This window comes from Penicillium angulare (genome assembly GCF_028827245.1).
Source record: "Penicillium angulare strain IBT 27051 chromosome Unknown utg000004l_segment0_segment0, whole genome shotgun sequence".
In the NCBI taxonomy this organism is placed as follows: domain Eukaryota; kingdom Fungi; phylum Ascomycota; class Eurotiomycetes; order Eurotiales; family Aspergillaceae; genus Penicillium; species Penicillium angulare.
Genome location: NW_026623163.1, coordinates 8,298,770 through 8,318,338, shown reverse-complemented (window position 1 = coordinate 8,318,338; position 19,569 = coordinate 8,298,770). Strand labels below are relative to the sequence as shown.

The 19,569-nt window shown below is 46.1% G+C and overlaps 7 protein-coding genes across 7 annotated transcripts; 4 read left to right on the top strand and 3 right to left on the bottom strand.

Moving 5' to 3' along the window:
* Positions 1–247: 247 nt before the first annotated feature.
* Positions 248–1,339, top strand: N7478_007017 (glycoside hydrolase family 16 protein; the record flags this gene model as incomplete). Its single annotated transcript, XM_056923231.1, has 2 exons — positions 248–619; positions 683–1,339. 2 exons carry the CDS (start codon positions 248–250, stop codon positions 1,337–1,339), a joined length of 1,029 nt encoding a protein of 342 aa, XP_056781268.1.
* An 838-nt stretch (positions 1,340–2,177) lies between these two features.
* N7478_007016 (uncharacterized protein) lies at positions 2,178–2,685 on the top strand (the record flags this gene model as incomplete). The annotated part of the gene is made up of 2 exons (XM_056923230.1): positions 2,178–2,398; positions 2,451–2,685. The coding sequence occupies 2 exons, from the start codon at positions 2,178–2,180 to the stop codon at positions 2,683–2,685; spliced, it is 456 nt and encodes a 151-aa protein (XP_056781267.1).
* Positions 2,686–3,628: 943 nt separating this feature from the next.
* On the top strand, positions 3,629–3,920 carry N7478_007015 (uncharacterized protein; the record flags this gene model as incomplete). Its single annotated transcript, XM_056923229.1, has 2 exons — positions 3,629–3,680; positions 3,715–3,920. 2 exons carry the CDS (start codon positions 3,629–3,631, stop codon positions 3,918–3,920), a joined length of 258 nt encoding a protein of 85 aa, XP_056781266.1.
* A 1,230-nt stretch (positions 3,921–5,150) lies between these two features.
* Positions 5,151–8,585, bottom strand: N7478_007014 (uncharacterized protein; the record flags this gene model as incomplete). The annotated part of the gene is made up of 4 exons (XM_056923228.1): positions 5,151–7,616; positions 7,707–7,861; positions 7,935–8,196; positions 8,262–8,585. 4 exons carry the CDS (start codon positions 8,583–8,585, stop codon positions 5,151–5,153), a joined length of 3,207 nt encoding a protein of 1,068 aa, XP_056781265.1.
* Positions 8,586–10,836: 2,251 nt separating this feature from the next.
* Positions 10,837–11,274, bottom strand: N7478_007013 (uncharacterized protein; the record flags this gene model as incomplete). The annotated part of the gene is made up of 1 exon (XM_056923227.1): positions 10,837–11,274. One exon carries the CDS (start codon positions 11,272–11,274, stop codon positions 10,837–10,839), a length of 438 nt encoding a protein of 145 aa, XP_056781264.1.
* Positions 11,275–13,751: 2,477 nt separating this feature from the next.
* Positions 13,752–17,165, bottom strand: N7478_007012 (ankyrin repeat and protein kinase domain-containing protein; the record flags this gene model as incomplete). Its single annotated transcript, XM_056923226.1, has 1 exon — positions 13,752–17,165. The coding sequence occupies one exon, from the start codon at positions 17,163–17,165 to the stop codon at positions 13,752–13,754; it is 3,414 nt and encodes a 1,137-aa protein (XP_056781263.1).
* Positions 17,166–17,466: 301 nt separating this feature from the next.
* On the top strand, positions 17,467–19,093 carry N7478_007011 (uncharacterized protein; the record flags this gene model as incomplete). Its single annotated transcript, XM_056923225.1, is given in 3 exon segments — positions 17,467–17,707; positions 17,719–17,746; positions 17,800–19,093. 3 exon segments carry the CDS (start codon positions 17,467–17,469, stop codon positions 19,091–19,093), a joined length of 1,563 nt encoding a protein of 520 aa, XP_056781262.1.
* Between the last annotated feature and the right edge of the window lie 476 nt (positions 19,094–19,569).

The window sequence follows — 19,569 nt, the reverse complement described above, 5'->3', positions numbered from 1 at the left end:
ACTGAGATATGGAGCGACCCGGATCCACATCGTCTAAATGTGTTGCCAAGTTATCACCGATGGATAAATCATTAATTTCTAGCTGCAGTGGATCCATCAGCCACCTCTATCAATCTATTGAGGAGGCTGGGAAGATGAAGCAATGTGATGCCTGATCCAGATCGAGTATTTATTCTTTCGGTTCCCGGCAGCTTTTAAGATTCTGCCAAGAAACTCAGCGCTTCAGATCGGCGCTTCAAAAATCGACATGCACTCAAATTTTGCACTGTCGGCCGTATTCTGGGCTGCTATATTCTCACAGGCCGCTGCCCAATCATATACAAGCTGTGACCCTATGGAGAAGACCTGCGCCGCTGATCAGGGAACCACAAGCTCGGAGCTACACTACGACTTCACACAAAGCTCAGATCTCTCGAAATGGAATACAACCGCTGGAACAGTGACTTCCACTGACGATGGAGCAAAATTTACGATTAACGAATCAGGGGATGCCCCGACTATTGAGACCGACTTCTACATCTTTTTTGGAGAGGTCACAATTACCATGCAAGGCGCCCCGGGCACTGGTATTGTCAGCTCTGCTATTCTCGAGTCAGATGACCTCGACGAAATTGATTGGGTAAGTGGTCACTTTGAAAGATTTCAATTCCTTCATACATACTAATGTGTTGGTTCCATGTAGGAAATCTTAGGAAGCTACACTTCCAAGCTTCAAACCGATTACTACGGAAAGGGTGACAGTGGTTCCTACGACCGCTGGACTTGGGTCGAAGCCACAACACCCCAGTCCACTTTCCATACTTATAAATGGGTCTGGACCGAGAAACAGCTAACCTGGTCGATCGATGGCATCGTCGTCCGAACTCTAACCTACGACGAGGCAGTACACAACGGCGCCTCGCGGTACCCCCAAACACCCATGAGCGTCCGCATTGGAATATGGGCAGGCGGCGACTCTAGCAACAACGCGGGTACTATTTCGTGGGCTGGAGGCGACACAGACTACTCTGACGGTCCATTCAGTATGTACGTGAAGTCAGTCTCCATCGTGAACTATAACCCAGCCGAGTCATATCGCTGGAAGGACAAGTCAGGTTCAATGGATAGTATCGAGGTCATTGGAGGTACAAGCACAGGCGCCAGTGCTTCCACTACTGGATACTATCTCACATCTACCGGGACAGCTCCAGCTTCTGTGGCCGCTGCTTCGGGTTCACTTTGGCGCTCCCACCCGTCAGGCGCTTCACCAAGACCTGCCAGCAGTTTTACTTTCTCTCTCGATGGTCTCGGCGCCTTGTCCATCTTCGTCACCTTTTTCATGGTGATGATCTGGCTTTGAGGATATGAATTCGTTTATGAAATTTTGATTTTAGCGTGCATGTTGGAATGAGGAATCTTGAATGTTTGAAATGTAAATTAACCACAGTGGCACGATAAAACAGTCATTGAGATATTATGTACTTTATGATTATGATTGAATTAAGTGATTTGTTTTTACATAAATATTGCCATAATCTTTAGGCTGGGCTCTTAAGAGTCCAGTGATGCTGGAAAAAAGACAGAAAATTCATTTAAAAGGAGCACAGGTAATGGACAAATGAATAGTAACTGGCCCCCCTATTCGCCGAGGCCGAAAAGCTTTAGACAGGATGACCTTCACTTTTATTATTGCCATTTAATCATTTATTGCGTCATATCAATCACTGCTTCCCCAACAATCATGCTCCCCTGACCCCAAAAACGAAACACAGTGCCAAGCTCCGATCTAGTCCAGGAAATTTCCACGAGGGCAATAAGATTATCTGAATGTCGTAGACACTCAGGCACTCAGGCGACAAAGCTACTCAAAGTCGAGACGATCACTGCCCGATTCGGTTATACCACTGTCGACTCTAATTGGCCCAACTCTGATGGGGCCATTTTCTCCCTCATCCCTGGAGATCTATAGAAGTCAACCCAGAATGCGACACATTTTTTATGTACCAGGCCGTAGGTTGGCTTTGTTCGCATTGCCCCTTTTCTGCTTGCACAGGTCGAATCCGAGACCAAATTTGCGCTCTCTAGTCTCTTCTTTTCACACACATAAATGGGCCAGTAATCCCACTCCAATCCACCTGATGGATATTTCTTTTACACCACCCGGCCTTCACTTTATCCATTGAGCATCTTATCAAAGCATGGATCCTGCAACTGTGCATGGCCTACCGCGGAAGGCTACCGGCATCAAATGGGCACTACTCCTTGTCGCTGCCCTCTCGTCCATATTCCTCTTTGCCCTCGACAACACCATTGTTGCTGATGTACAGCCTAAGATCATTAACGATCTAGGAGAAATCGAAAAATTGACATGGATCTCCGTGAGATTTGCTTTGAGCGCCGTGGAAGTCCAATTGCTTTGGTAGGTTTCTTCCAAGTTTCGGTTCCACTCATACATGCTAATGCCTGACTAGGGGTAAGATATACACCCAAATGAACATCAAGCTGTTCTTTTTAGTTGGCGTCCTTCTCTTTGAGGTTGGATCTGCGGTTTGTGGTGCCACTCCGACCATGGATACACTTATTGTCGGTCGCGCATTGTGCGGCGTTGGCGGCGTGGGTATCTACATCGGTGCTATGAACATCATCTCACTTAGCACCACTGAAGCTGAGCGACCAGGTTATCTCGGACTCGTTGGTCTAACCTAAGGACTCGGTACTGTGTAAGCGCTCAGACATTCCAATGATACCAATAATTCATGAAATGCATTTCTGACAACTCTTAGCCTTGGACCCATTATCGGTGGTGCGTTCGCAGGCTCTAGCGCAACCTGGCGATGGAGCTTCTATATAAACCTCTGCGTGGGCGGTGCAGCGGCCCCTATCTACCTGTGGTTGATTGAGCCATATCTAATATGCGGAGTTTCTCCTTCAGAGAAACTCCGCATATTAGATATACCTGGTGCTGTGTTGAACGCCGGTGCATCCGCTTCTGGAATTATGGCTTTTTGCTTTGGCGGATGAGTATACAGCTGGGAAAGCAGTCAGATTATCGGTCTCTTTGTCTGCTCTGGCTCTCTGTGGATGCTGTTCATCGTACAGCAGGTCTTCTTGAAGTCACCAGAGACACGCCTTTTTCCTCGCGAGTTTCTTCGATCTTACGAACAAGTGATATTTTTCTCGTTAATCGCCGCAGCAGTCACTTGTGCCTTTGTCCCAGTATATTTCATTCCATTATACTTCCAATTCGTCTTTGGAGTCTGCTATCTCAGCTGGTGTTTGGTTGCTGCCATTAGTCTGTATAATGGTATTTGCCATAATTTCTAACGGTATTCTTATGGGGATATTAGGCTACTACCTGCCATGGTATCTATTTGGAGGTATCTTGGTGGTCATTGGGGCTGCGCTAATGCAGACTGTTGATCTGGAAACGAGCACCTCCCGAATCTACGGTTATAGCGTTATTTTCGCTCTGGGTACTGGTCTTTTTTCCCAGGCTTCCTTCCCTGTCTCACAGGCCAAGGTATCCGTATCACAGGTCACCCAGCCTACGTCTTTTATCAGCTGCGGTCAAATCACAGGCATTGCACTCAGTCTATCCATTCCAAACAGTATATTTCTCAATCAAGCAACCTCGAAGATCTCTCACACAATGTCTGACGACTCACAAGCTGAGATTCAGCAAGCCATCAGTGGGGCCGGTGGTCCGTTTTTAGCACTATCACCACATCACAGCAGACCGCGGTCCAGGAGGCATTGGTCAGTACTATCGGCGATCTATATTCTATGCTAGTGGCAGCAGTTCTCTGACCATTGTGCTATCTTTATTCATGGACCGCGAGAAGCTCTTTGTGCAAGGACCCAAGAAAGACGCAGAGATGGCCCCGGATATACCTGTCCAGGAAGTTGGGTGCCCTGCTAGTCCTGAAATGACCGAAGAATAAATTCAACTATCTATATAGGTTGTTTGAGATCCTCTCTTCTTAGTTGGAAGAAAGATACATACCACGATTTGCTCTTTGCGTGAAGAACGGAAGCTTTGTCTTGTGAAACTAGCCCTACAAATTTGATGTGAACTAAACCTTTGAAATCGCCTGCGGTCTTTCTAACCTGATAGATAGTAGGTCGTCTGCTAACTGTCACAATTCTTTCACAAGAGTTTTTTGTTCGAATCCGTCTCTACGACTGATACAAGAATGGGTTGCTAATATACCGGGGCAATGGCCACGTTGTCAGTTTAATGAAGAAGATAGAAAGACAAGAAGAATTTTTCGAAGAGGAAGAACTTTACTTGTCGTGCCAATGGTGAAGGGTGATTTCAACGAAGTTTTAAAACAGCAAGTCTGTATTAGGTAGTGCGCTGTACGTATGTCTGCTTCAAAATTCTCGGCTATGGGTATCTCTGCAATCATCTTTGAGGTAAAGGATTAAATCTCATCGTGTCATCTGTCTCTTGTCCTATGAACAGCTATCTGAAGATTATTTTGCACATATTAGATATTATCCTCAAGTTTCTACATTATAATTTCATATTATTTGTAAGTTTATCCCTGGTTTCCCTGTTTTCTCTCATATGGCTCAACACATAACATACGAATAGCAGTAATAAGGTAGTAAGAACATTTGAATACCTACCATTAGATACCAGGCTTCAACTTGTAGACGACATGCACAAATTATGTAGTTAACCATCCATCCGGGTGAGGTGATGACTAGCCCTATGAGATAGGGCGTAGGAAAAGTATAATCAGAAATGTAGAGCTTTGACAGGCGGTCTTTGAAGATGATTATATCCAATTACCTAGCGGACCCAAAAGACTTGACAGGCAATCAAAACCACCTCCCAAAAAGAAGCCATTGATCTACATTCATTCAATCGCATACTAGACCAGACCAGCCAAGCGGCCGGGGGTTTTCTTACAACTAAGATAGCCCCGGAGATGGGAAAATTCCTAAAGGCGCAATTTCCAACGACGGCTAGAAAAAATGTGAAATGGAAAGACTGAAATAGAAAGTTACATTGCATTATAGCTATCTAAGAACAGTGATATCTGAATGTTGAAGGACGCCATAAAGATCCCTATAATTCGTTGTGGTATTAATCATAAATTGTAGTGAACATTGGTATTTACAAAGCAAGCCCATTTATTTCTCGCCCCTCGCGCCCAAAATTCTTAGACTTTACTCTCTGTCCATTGTCGACACCATTTCTCAATCGACTCAGCCTCAATAGGCTTCATTGTAGCAAAGGTTGGGCTGGCAGCCTTGGTCTTTTCAATAGCAAATCGAGCAAAACCCTCATCGATAATAGTTCTGAACCAAGGGAGGACGCGGTTCTTCTCATCCTCAGCTTCCTTGGATAATTTGTTCGGAAGAAGATTTAACATATACTCCACCCATTCTGAGTATTGCACCACTCGTGGCGAGGAAATGTACATCTGTAGTACATCCGAGAACTTCGATGTCGGGCTTGGTTGGGGATGAACAATATTGTATAGCTGCACGTTGGGCGTGCCTGTTTGGTAGTCGTCGTGGGCCTCGCGAAGCGAAATTTCTTGGATGACGTCCGCTACTTGGTCTACCGGTATCCAGTTGAATGGACCTGGATGCGTGGGAACAAGCCCACTAGCCTTTGAAAGAATGGATAGCGAGTGCAGCCAGTCGTGACTCTCCCATTTTCCACCTTCTGGGAGCTCAGTGGGGCCTGTGAGTTGACCAATTCGTAGTATTGAGATAGGGACTTGAAGCTTGGCACCTGCAGTAGCGAGGTATCTTTCCGCGACTTGTTTTGATTGTCCATAGCCTGTTGCCATTGAAACTCCAGAGCAGTTGATAACTTCCTCGGGGACAGGGACAATCGGCGAGATGGCCTTGCCCCACCTATGGACACTAGTGATGCTTGAGATGAAGACTACGCGCGGACGAGAGTCTGCGCAATTTGCAATTTCAATGGTCGATGCCACACTTCTCAGGATTTGGGGCGCAAACGTTGCTAATGATAAGCCGTAATGTACTGACCATGCACTGTGGATTAGAACGTCGGCGTGTTGATAGATGTCTTCTAGATCTCTGTCGGGTATGCCGAGATTCGGCTTGGAAAGATCAATAGAGACGAATTGTAGCCGCGGATCCCTGGAGTCAATATCCATTTTCATTTCATCCACACAAGCCTCGAAAAGCTTTTGACCGTTTGATCCGCGATCCAGGCATTTGATCTCTGTCACTCGGTCATCGTTCAGCAAGCTTTGCACCATGTAAGGGCCAAGGCGTCCCCGGCATCCTATCACCACCACCTTGAGATCTTCCGTTTTGAGTGGCTTGGGTGGGTCGGTCCATCTAGGCTCCGGAAGCTGAGATATCATTTCTTCCACGTAACCGTCCACTCCATGGGGAATTTGAGATTCCCCTGTCCCGCTCTTTTCAAAAACCGCATCAAGTGTCGCGGTCGCTAGGTCCTCTATGGTGGGATTGTCAAAAATGGTTCGCATCCAGAAGTCGATGGTATTCTTTTCCTTATCCATGCGACGGGAAAGGCCAAGCTTTAGCTTTTGTCCAAGCTCTAGTACTGCCAGAGAATCCATCGAACTAGCAATGAAGAAATCGTCTGTTTCTCTGAGTCTCACATCGGGCCGAATATCATGAACAACAGATCCGATAAATCTCTTCGCTTCGTCGGTCCAGTAGTTTTCCAGTATTCCGAGTTCACTCTGTTCATCAGTCGTGCCGTCTACGAAAGCGGAGGTGATATATTCAGCGTACAGCGATTCCGTCGGTTTCCGTGATATTGTACCCTTAGGCGATCGGAAAAATCCTAGATTCGGTTGGCTAAAAGCAATTCGCGACCGTCTAACTTTGCCATGAGCAGGCGCAATACTGTTGGCCTTTGCAATGTGTGGCCAGATGGCGTCAAGGAACTCTTTCTTGCTCATGCGGTCCACTTCGGGGGCAGCCCTTGGTTCAACGAGAAGCATTACCTCTGGACGATCATTTCCAACAATGAGGGCTCCAGCAACTAATGGATTACTGGAAATAATATTTTCCATGGGGATAGGCCAAACCTTCTGATCATTCGCAAGTACGATAATATCGTCTGTGCGAGAGTGGAAGCTCCAAAGACCAGGTTTCGTTGGATGAGGGACAAAAAGATCTCTGGATCGCCATGTCTTCACGTCGGGAAATGTATGTGAGAGTGTTCGCCGTCCACGAAATTTTTCATCGTTGTGCAAAACCATTTCGTAGATGCCTTCGTCCACCTCCTGCATGTCACATTCCTCTGCGGGGTTGGGTTCTAAGTACTGCCACTCACCTCGATAAGGAAGCAGCATTTGAATTTGACTCATTTCAAGGGAGCCGTAGACTTGACAAACGTCTGTCACTTTATTTAGTCTGTCGCCGACAGCCTTGGGCATGATGCCTCCACCGTATATCACAAAATCGAGAGATTCTGCCTTTCTCAAGGAGGACGGCTCGCCAAGCCATTGCTCAAGTACTGTTGGCGGCAACCAGAGTGCTCGAACATTTTGCTGTTCCATAATGGCATCTAATAGAGTACCACTAGGTGCTCCATATGGCGGGCCCATTACAACGGTGGAAGTTGGATAGAAAGACGGAATAAGAATAAACGCTTGAATACCAGCCAGCTATCATCTTGTCAGCTTTCCAATAGCAAGGTTTAAGGGAGAAATGATATATCAACGCGTATCAACTGGTCGGGAATAGCATAGACTCACATGGAAAGCTGGGAAACATGAATAGTAGCGACTCGAGGAATCAAACTTAAACATTGACGCGTTTTGCGCGCGTCTTCCATCTGGAACAGGGACGTTAGGGTCATTATCTGTGCATGATATGGCCGCATGTGTATAGTTGATGAGCTTAGGGGGTCCTGAGTAATTAAGAGTCAGCCTAACAGCCATGGATTTACCAACTTTTCACTGGCACAAAAGTTGACCACGAACCGGTAGACCCAGATGAATGTAAGAGCAGGCATTTTTCATCTTTGATATCTTGCCACGACGCCTCAAAGGGATACGACTTGGATTGCGACTTCAATATTTCCCAAAGTGTTGGTACCTGTTTGCAAGATATAGATGGATCGAATTTCTGGAAGCTTTTGGCGAGCGACCGTAAAGTATCTGAGAAGAGAAGTGCGGATACATCGGCCTGTTGCAGGAGGCCAAGATTCAATATGATTGGATTCCTCGAACTGAAGAAAAATGTCTTTAATTAAAATGATATGTTAGAGCAAATTCACGCGACCTTTGGTTTTTTTTATGCCAACATACTTTCCACCGGCATTTGATCGCCGCCAAAAACAAGATCGTATACCGCAGATCACTTGGGCCAATATACGCGAGAGTTCGTCGTTTGCTCGTGGCTTTCAAGTTTTTACTTAACCACCATGCCATGTGGTTCACTGCATTAGCCACAGCTTGCACCGTAACATCTTCGAATCCATTGTCGACGCCATCAGTCTTGAAGATGGAAGCAAACACCCGATCGGGCTCGTGGTGGGCATAATAATCAATAACGTGGGGCAACAATCGCTGACCCCTGTATTTCTCGGCGCCTTCGGCCCATGTATCTTCTTTGTTGTTGGTGATCGCCATGTTTGGTATTGGGTGGTTACGAGATCACGTTCACTTTCCAGGCGAAAGTAAATTATGCGTCTGCAGCTTCACTTCATGGTCCCTTGAAGGATGCACTTGCAAGGAAGTTTTGAAGAGAAATGGTCAGGAGCTGCGACTGGAGCCCACGAAGGTGGGGAGGCACTGTAACCTTTCGGAAAGACGCTAATGCGCGGGCGTGTCGCTTCTTATTGCCCCTCATTAAAGATCACCATCCCCAATAAATTTGGGTGCTGAAAATGCCACTGATGGGTCTTTTTTGCGATTGAAGATCTTCGCTTCTCATAATCTTAAATATATCAGAATACCTGGGTGGAGAATCTCCTTTGGGAATGTCCCTCGTGAGAAACCATGTTGTTGTGAAGCGGAAGGATTCTTCCCCACCAACTCATTCAAGTTCTGGCCCCCAGCACTAGCCAGACAGCCGAGGGCCGCCCCACGATGTTGCTTTCTGTCCAACACTGGTTGGCTCTTTTCTTGTTAACTGACTGTCCCGAGGTTTGTTTTTGCATGTTCAATCACGAAATCTGCCCCCTCCTTACCCCTTGCTTCAACCAACGTGGCCAGAAACCTTATGCAACTACCCTTCAACTACATAAGGCGCCAAGACTCATGGGCAGTACCATTGTTTTATTTCAATTGTACGGTCTATACACTAGGTGCAAAATACCAGGTGCACTACACAGAACAGAAAAAAAGTCCCAGCGGAGCAGATCTGGCAGCTGGAGTGGGGTTCCGGTGTGGAGAGAACCCATCCATGCCCCTAATTGTCACTATCACTGTCTCGGCTGCAGTATTCGGGCTATCACCGCGGATCTTTGCCGAAAGCAGCATAGTTCACAGCACTGTAATGAATACTGGTGGATATGTTGGCAAACTCTTTATCCATCTTCTTGCAAAAAGGGTAAGTTGTGTGTTTAGCATATGAACACGAACCATCCGGTTCTAGCTTCAAAATTACATACGTGCCCTACCTAGTTCCAAAGTTCAAATTCCGAAGTTGATTAAACATTTCTGTGAAGTACGTAATAGGGTATAGCTTCCAAGGTTTATAGGTATACAATGTGGGGCAACTATCAATATTCGTGTACTATTGAGAAGCTAAAATTCCGCTTTAAGTATATTGATCCTTTTGGGATTGACATAAAACAGCTTTTTTCAATTCAAAGTTTTCAATAGAATAGCCGCGTTGAACTCTACTTGTGGGCCCAATTCTCGCTTAAAATCAGATTAGCTACATTGCTAAAACCAGGATGTCAATGCTTCATACTTCTTGTCATTACTTCACTCCGTCTCAATGCTTCGGAATTGCCGTCAATCTTGTTGGAATTTCTTAGAAAGTCGTATTGTATTGGCAGTGCCCTATTTAACTTATAGCACTCACTTTGGTAATAACGATGTGTAGTTTTATCTGACACCCATAAGCTTTCTTTGGCAGGGATACAACTTGAGAAATATACGAATGTTTATTGCGTCCTACATGATATCAACCTTGTAAGAAGAGAAGGTGCTACAAAGTAAGCCTAAAAATAATTGCACTGTCATTAAACATTATCTGTGCTCACTTGACTGTCCATTGATCTGAAATTTAAAGCGATGATATAGAATAAAGAGCAACATAAGATGGATAGCATGCGGGAAGCAACAGCTTATCCCCTCTTGAACACCTAGCCATTGATACTTGCGCACCATCGATAATAATGTCTTTCTCTATACAGTCTCTATCCTACACTCAGCAAGGTCTTTCAAGCCTTACGATCGGAAAATCCGAAAAGACATGTTATGGTCTGCTACTGAGGGGCTACTTGATTCAAATGCTCGAGAATAGCAAATTTCAACAGTTTCCTGCAGACTACGACCAAGGAAATATCAGTACATATGATGGCAGGATCCTACTTGCTCCGCATACAATGAGAAGTGTGCAATAGCTTAACAAGGTTCATACTGCGCATGAAATTCTAAATTTTACACAAGAGTTACCTATTATAGCAACTACCAGCTGTGTTGAATGAATTACGATCAGAAAATTGTAGAGATATGCAGCCCTTTGAATACTTGTATGAATGCGAGAAAAGGAATATCATCATGTAAATTGTATGTATTGTATATTAAATAACAGGAGAATGCTATTAATTCGCTTGTTTCATTATCATTTGCAGAAGTAACAGAGCCATTTTCGATCTCGATGGTCCCCATATCACTTATCACCACCATCTCTTAAAAGTCGAATCATTTAAGGAAGGTTGGCGGGGGTGTAGCTCTGGTCGGGCTTGACAACCTTACCAGCAGCAAGCTGCTTGTCGGTGTAAGCAGGCCAGACAATCTGGCGGGTCTTGTTGTCAACAACAGACAGGGTGGTGAAACCGGCACCAGCACCGAATTGACCGCTCCAGCCAGAGGTGATGGTGAAGTCACCGCAGGTGGTGGGGCCGCCGTTGAGCTCGGAGGCATCAGCGCCCTTCACGACGTAGGTGCAAGACTGAGCAGTACCGGAGCCAGTGGCAATGCCGAAGGTCCAGGTGCAGGAGGTGTCGGCGGCGTTGCAGACACGCTTCATGTTGTCGATGGTCCAGGTGGAGGCAGTAGCCATCATGGAGACACCAGCCACGGGAGCAGCCAGGACGGCTGGGGCGGCGAAGATGGTGGCGAGAAGAAGCTGAGAGAACTGCATGTTTGCGACTTTGTGGATTGGAAGAAAGGAAGTGTGGTTTGAAGTTTGAAGTTTGAAGTTGGGAGATGTAGATGATTGTTTGCTTTGTGGATGAGAGAATGAAGTTTTTACGGGGAGGATTTGGCTGCTATTTAAGTGTTTTCTTCTCTATAGAGCCCCGGTCGTGAACTTTAGTAGCAACGAGCAAAGCCCGAGCAGATCATGGTAAACTTTGGAGATCCTCACTGTTGTCTCGGGGAAGTCTCTGAAAATAGATTCCGGGATCTCACCACCCGAGATAGGTACTATGTTGGGCTTGAAGAACTAACTGTACATGTGGAGTACTTGGATAATTCTCCGCCACTTCACGCTATATTGTGTCAAAGTTATGTATAGGTGAGACATTCGAGTAAAATCTCTCACCAAATACACATAAACTTCCATTGAGACTTGATTCTTATTTCCTTCGGCCCATGTAGCTTGGATAAGCAATGCATGTTGTAAGACATCTTCGACACCCACCCAATTAACAACTCTTTCCCTGCAGGACCACCCGCGTGAACGAGCCAAAGATGTCGCTTATACCCTTTTTTGTGGCCATAGCTTATCACCGGTTCAGGTCTAGCGTCCGGTTCGATCGCCCCACACCGATCAAGTTTCCAAGAAATGGAAAATACTGGTAAACCTGGCGGTGTTGGCTCTGCCCCATTCTATTTTTGGAATATTCACAAGGTCCCCATGAAGAAACCCGAGCATAACTACCCTGCATTCCAAGAAAGGCCAATAACCAAGGGAACTTGTTCAGAGGCCGGAGACACCGTGAGTAAGACATCGCTAACCACAGCCCGCGCTAGTGATGACTAGTCTTTCCCTCCCAAAAGCAAGAATCCATCGACCAAGTAGGTTAGACGTGATTAAGAATCGGGCCCAGTGGCGCCCATTTAGGCTTTTGATCTGCATATCCTCTGTGCGATGTAACTGTGTCTTAGATTTTACCCCAGAATTGGGCGTGCCACGGCATTCGACGTCCGTCGGTACGAGCCACGCTCGATTCCACACTTGGCTTACATCATATGGCATCGGCTACCCTCACCAGCCTAAGTCATCGATACGAGATGCACATGATCTCAAGAGTAAATCAGTGGCTAACTGGTTTTCTTCAAGACCCCGAGATCATCAGGCAATCATGGGTCAGGCGTCCCCGCATGCTAGCGGATGCGGGCGAGATGACTTTGGATCCATAGGAACTTTGCGAATCTAAAATTACTCCATCATTCACCACACCTGATCATTATTCACGGTCTCTTTCAAGATTTGCTTGACGGTAGAAATATTTGGCGAGGTCTTCAGATCGATAATCTGTCGAACTACGAATTCATAAGGATTTAGGTGCTACGATTCCATGATTATGGATATTGCTAGGTCGATCAGAATTTACTGTGGTCGCCAAGATACATTTCGGGTATGATCACCGAAAACAAGATAAGTAGCGGGGCAATTAACGAATGTCTGACCACATCAGGGCAGTGAAAGTGGTAGCCCTGGGCAAAGCGGGCCATATTCTGGAAAGGATTTTACTGGTCAAAGATTCACATACCCGCTTAGGCTATTTGCTGTTTGTTGTCTACCTTGAAGCTACTCGGATCACTTGACATGCCTCTATTCAATAGAGAAGAACTCAAAATCCAGCTGTCTGCACGTTCGAGGGGGTATGAAATCACCCAATAGCTTGAGACGGTACATAAAGCAATCATACATATATTTAAACTTAGCCTCGCCGAGCTATAGAGGGGAAATGCTATATTACTAGCTCTGCTTCATTTTCTCAGTATTGAATCCTCCATAAAATACTAGTACTAGTAGCCCCTCAGGTCATTCAGTGTACGAGGACTTGGAATTCAAATATTTGAGCCACGTCACGGCCACACTTCGAAATTGAAAAGTATGTCTCTTTCTGGGAGTCCTTCACCGACATATTCAAGTTCTTCATAATTTAGTTTGCAGAGGGACTTCAATAGTACCTGGTCTTTCGATTTGACTGCAGAAACAACCTTGGAAAGCAGTTCAAAACTTTGACAGTAGAACAAACCTTATCACCTGCCAATCTACCACTTTAATAGAAATAGCGCGTTTGATATCTCGTACAATTGGCTCCAATCTCTTATGCTGGGCAGACTGATGGAACCGGGAGTTATGACGATAGTGGAAGTGCAGCGGAGAGAGTTAGTGGGGGTTTGATGACAGCTGGGGTTACTGTATCGTTGGCGCTGTTTATTTCCCTTTGAGAGCATTTCAGTTCAGTCTAGCTTTGACAGTTTTTAGTATACGTATATCAATCATACCCTTTTCAATGTATCGAATACGGCCTTTTACTTGAAACCACCCATTGAGAGTTCCTCTGAAATTCATACATTTACGAAAGAATAATCGCTTTATTACGAACTTGAAGTTGACGTGTGTCTTTGCTCAAACCCTATGGAATTCAATGTCGAAAATGGTCACATTGGGGACGCCAGTCTGTCAATTATCCGTTTCATTTTCTCCTTTCCACAGCTAGAGAGTAGAACAAGGTCTGTCGGACTTCGACCTTCCCCATCTAGAACGTTCACTGTCGCTCCGGCAGTCAATAGCGCTGCCACAGCAGCTGCGTTCCCATGGGAAGCAGCGATATGCAGCGGCGTCTTATGATTGTCATCCTGATAATCCAATTGCGACTGCTGCGAAAATGCTTTTAGCAGAACTTCAAGGCATGTTCGAAACGGTGAATCCTCTCTGCCTTTATGTGCGTTCAAAAATACGTGGAGTGCGCTTCCGGATTCTCTCACCATAAATTCTGCAGCGGGACCATGGCGAAAAAGTGCAGATTCGACGTCCTTAGGACCAGAAATTAAATACTTCAGTCTATTTATGACAAGGGTACAGTCCCTGGTAAGTATCCTCGCAAGAGTGGTCTGTTGGTGCTCGGGATTTCCTCCCCTCGGTCCCGTCCTCTTGTTTATGTCTGCGCCGCGGTTTAACAATGCATTCGCTATGTGCAGGTTACCTTCAATAACGGCACATGTAAACGGTGTAATGCCGTAGAAGTCCGCGGCATCAATGTCAAGGTCATATTCTAAGAGGCGGGTTGTGAAGAAAAGATCGGGATCACCTTGTTGGGCCACGAGGTGTAAACTTGTTGTTTCCATGTCTATATTTGTTTGTTTGATCGACCACGTTGAACACTTCAGCTTCGGATCGGCTCCTGCATCTAGTAGGGAGATGAAGATAGACTTTCGGTGAGTGTGGATGGATTGGTGGAGGACTGTCATGCTGTATTCCCCTTGGCGTCTGTTGATGTCGAGGATTTGCATACACTGCTTGGACGAGAGGAAGTATTGTACCCAAGCAAGCCTCTCATAGAATACTGCAACGAATAAAGCATCTAGCTCGTATACATGGCCACCAGTAGTATCGACTTCCGCACATGTGACGTCGAATCCGCGGGCGATTAAGAGATCCAATGTATCGTTCACTGCTCTTGGGTAATCTTTACCGTGAATTATGATCATCTCGAAGGTTGAGCCCAGGGACAAAGCTCTGCTATACACGGTATGTCCAGTCACACTCTGTTTGTTCAAATTGAACCAGCAATTATCTAATATAAGTCGGATCATGGGCGTATTGTGGTGAAGCATGGCTAGATCGAGAGGAGATACTTGGCCATCCTCACTGATGCTTGTCGGGTTTGCGCCTTTCTGAATCAAAATCCTTGCTGCCGGGAGATTTCGTCTCGCAACAGCGCGATGAAGAGGAGTTCCGCTTGTCCAGAATAACGAGGGAAATTTGTCAGCCCGTGATGCCCAAGCCCCAGCCTGAGCCTCGAGATCTCCTCCCGCGTATAGCAAACTGTCAATAACTATGCTCAGTTTATTAACAGTCTGTCCATTGAAATGAAAATCCTCGTCTGGGATATTAAGAACCCAATGTAGAGGTGTCTCGTCGTTGATGTTTGATATATTAGCACGTGCTCCCTTTGCCACCAATTTGAAGGCCATTGGGAATTTCCCATTCCGGCAAGCAGCGAGCAGGGGCGTATCTCCGTTGTCGTTGCGTGCGTTGATATCAACAGGGAATTCTGAAATGAGAATTTCTGCTACTTCCGGAAGTCCAAGCATTGCACAGGCATGGAGAAGAGTGTTTCCACTTTTCAAGCCATACATATTCCACAATATGGGAGATTCGCCTCCTAGTGATATCATGTTTTGATAGAGGCTAGGGATATCTTGGATGTCAAAAGCTTTCTCGCTGAGATGAAGACCTGTACCGTTTCCGTAGAATGTTCTGCTGCTGAGGAAGAGACTCTCCGGTTCGCTCCGAGTTTGGAATTCTAGGTTTGGCCAATACTTTGCATAGTCCAAGGCCGCAGTAACGGATCCATTGACGACTCCGTTGGCGAGGTACTCGTTTGCCTTCTGTTTTAATTCTGAAGGCCAATCTTTGTCAAAATAGTCGTACGTCCGAAGAATTACTGCTTGCATCGGAATGTATGAGCTATTGGCAAGCGATGTAATCCATTTCAGTGCTTCGGTTGGATCATCGTCCAAGTCCAAGCCCCCGTCGCCTATAGCGACATCAATGACTCCGAGAGCAAGTGGAATCTGGTCTTGATTGGCAAACTTATACTCAGACGAATTGCTCATTTGCATGGCGCTACTCCTGATATGTTTCATCATTCGCAAGCGAACAGGGAGACATATGTTTCTTATGTTGAAAAGGTCTCCAGCGGAGGCCAGGGCGTTGCTGGATAACTGCGGTAAGGCTTTTGAAATGGGGCGCCACTCGCTACTCAACCCTCGAATTGCAGCACGAAGCTTCCGCTTTAGAGGATTTTTCTGAATCGTGTACGCGAGAAGAGTCCATATCTCCTCAATAAAAGGGCCGTATTCAGGACGCAAAACTATGGAAGCCTGTGCATAGTGAAGCAGCGGCGGGTTGGCAACCTTTGCCTGCTCGACACCTCTGATGTCTTTTAGCAAGACATTCTCGAATGGATTTTTCCCTTCCAGAAGGACTCTCCAGAAAAGAAGACCTAACGAATAGACATCGGTCAATTTGAGAAAATAATGCGGGTAGGGAAGTTCTCTTCTGAACTCAGGTGCTATCCACGGAATTGTTCCCCCAAGCAGACAAGCTTTGTCGTCTTTGATATCGGCTAAAAATACTGCAAAACCAAAGTCGCAGATCTTCGCTTGGTATACACCCTCGTGCTCGAAAATTAGCACGTTCTCAGATTTAATATCTCCATGGACAACCCCCGAATCATGCAACGCGACAAGGCCATGGGCAATATCAAGGAATATGTTTCTCTTCTCATGATAGGACAAGCTGTTCGCGCTTTGAAAGCTAGCCAGGTCGCCCAGGTCCGATCGCTCAAGGCACAACTGAGGCGAAAGACTAGGCTCCTCTCCAGGCCAAAACATCCACTCAAACGAAATGAGCGAGATGATATTCAGGTGTTTGCGAATCGGCTCATGTGTCAAGACACGAACCTCGCGCAGAAAATCCATCGCCGTATCGTGTCCCTCCAGGCCCCAGGATCGCACGTGTTTTCGGACAACATGAGCTCCATTCCGGGACACATTATTGACCATAATAGTATTAGTCGCGTTGATGATCGACGCCGAGTAGCCTTGGCCAACAAATCCGCCGCTATCGGCCTGTGTATCCAGTCGGAATATAGCATCAGTATTGTTTGTAATTTCTCGACAATTTCGACCAATCCATAAACCCATGACTGCCAGCTGAGCTACAGCTATGTCTGAGGAGGGTAAAACTTCATTATTAACCGTCTGAGCTGAGCTCTCGCGAATCCATGAGGCTGACAAGCGGCGCGAGCTTGAATCGGGATCGAATGAAGATTTGGAGAAGTCCATTTCGATGATATCAGGTGAGAGGTAGTTGATGATACGAAGTTGCACCACCACAAATTCCAAGTTTTGATGGGAATGCCATCTTAGCCTTGGCAAACGCCAGAAATATAATCATGGAAGCTGAAGGTTTGTCCAGAGAGAGAAATAAAAAGCGAGCCGCTAATCGCAAGGCAGGGTCGCCAAGCGGGAGTGGCGCACAGTGAGATTGGATGCACGGGGCACCTAGCGGCTTACATTGATCGAGTCGGACTTCAACTTCTTTCGTGACAGCAACCTAGAAAATCAACTTGCAGGAAATCACAAAATGGAAGTGGCAGGTCTTGTTCTAAGTGTAGTCGCCTTGTTTAGCTCTTGCCTGAAGGGATACCAGCTCGTCTCTGATGTGAAGAGTGGTGAGCATGATTCAGCAATTCTGCTCTGTCGACTGCAGATTGAGGAAAAGAGGCTTATGATCTGGGGAAAGACAGTCGGGCTTGCTGAAGAAACATGTCGCATTCCTATTCAAGATATCGATATGATTGTTACTGTTTTGGCGGAGATCAACAGTATCACACAGGACGCAGCAGTGATGAAGAAGAGATACGGTGCAAGTCCAGAGCCATCAAATAGCATCGTCGCCAACAATATATCTGTTGAGTATATCCAAAGCTCTCCAGTCTACTTGGATATTCGCCGTCGAATCGACGAAAAAACTTCGATCGCCAGGGCAGTCACTTAAAAATGGGCTGCGTTGGGTGTTCGATCGGAAGAACTTTGAGAAGTTAGTTGTCGACTTGCGTGAATTGAACAACGGTTTATATGCGCTGCTAGAGGGAGCACAAAGACTGTCTTCTTTGAGTAGATTCAATGAGATATGCTTATTATCCTCGGCCAGTGATGATGTAAACAGGCTTGCTGTCATCAGAGACGCCTCGAGTACATCATACGAGGGCCTATCTCGCACTGTCGACCAGCGCATGCACTTCTTCAAGTTGGAACAGTCATCAATTGAAGTTCCCCAGCTAGGCACTTTGATACCCGTCGATCAACTGGATTGGGTGCGATCTGAATCTCTGAGAGGTATTGCTCACTTTGAGGACGAAATGGTCCTCGTGGAATGGAGAGGATATGCCGATGAAAACTACGATGGCCAACTAGTGCTCACAGTTCTGGAGCAGAGAATAGCTGAACTGTCAGTTCTGCTCGGTCGGAAGCCAAAGCCCGAGGGGTTTCAGGTGATGAACTGCATAGGCTACTGCCACGACGAGCCTAAACAACGATTTGGATTAGTCTATAATCTTCCAGTTTTGGAGGCCGACGAACCACCGGAGATTGTATCCCTTTATGACTTGATCCATTCTCAGGCTGACGCTGACAAGGTTTTTCCAAGCCTGAATGATCGATTTCTACTCTCGCGAATCCTAGCCAACAGTCTACTGCAGCTCCATACCACATGTTGGCTTCATCGAAACTTGCGCAGTTCCCACATTCTGTTTGTGAAATCTGGAAAGAGCATGGACTGGCTTCAATATCCATATCTCTCTGGCTTTGGATATTCGCGATTAAACAATCCCAAGGTAGTCTCGCTGCCGGTTCGGCCCGAGGATGAGGAAATGGCATACCAGCACCCTGATCTGACCGATGACCCACGAGTTGGATACCGACGAGATTACGATGCCTATAGCCTGGGTATCATTTTAACTGAAATTGGATTCTGGCGTCCTATCTTCAAGTTTCGAAAGCTGGATTACAGTGCGAACAGGAACCATCGTCGCTTGTTGGAGTACCAGCTCACGGGCCATCTTGCGCATCGAATGGGTCAGCATTTCGAGCAGGCCGCCAAGCTACTGTTGACAGGCAAGGCGTATGGAGACTCGAAAGTGGAAGGCGAACAACTTATCGCATTTTCGCGAAATATTGTCTCACAGCTTGACATTCAGAATCTGCACTAACATATTGGTAACAAAATATGAAACGAAGCATGGGATTTACTCCTCTCGAGTAAGAAAGTAGAGGCGGAACTCGCCAGAAATCATGAAGCGCATCATTCACGATGCATTTCTGTAGAAGTAAATTACAAAGAAAGCTCTCGTATACCAATATCCGCGTCGGAGGCATTGATCAATTGATCTAGATGTTCAGAAGCGACAGGTGCGCGTTATCTGATTGGCGGAGATGGAGACAGAGAAGTGGAGTGGCAGAAAAGGCTTTCTTAAGCGGTGTAGCCGTATCTAGGCATCCAGGCACTCTCTCCCCAGCGCACGGTTCGTAACGGAGATAGATGATGTACATCGATCTTACACTTTCCTATTTCAAAAGACTACGACATTTCAAGGAAACCTAGCGATTGATAACGGAAATAATTGAATTCCGGTGTTCTTCCGACCAGTGGGGGTTTCCATAGAAGAAGCTGTTTCCAATACTCGAT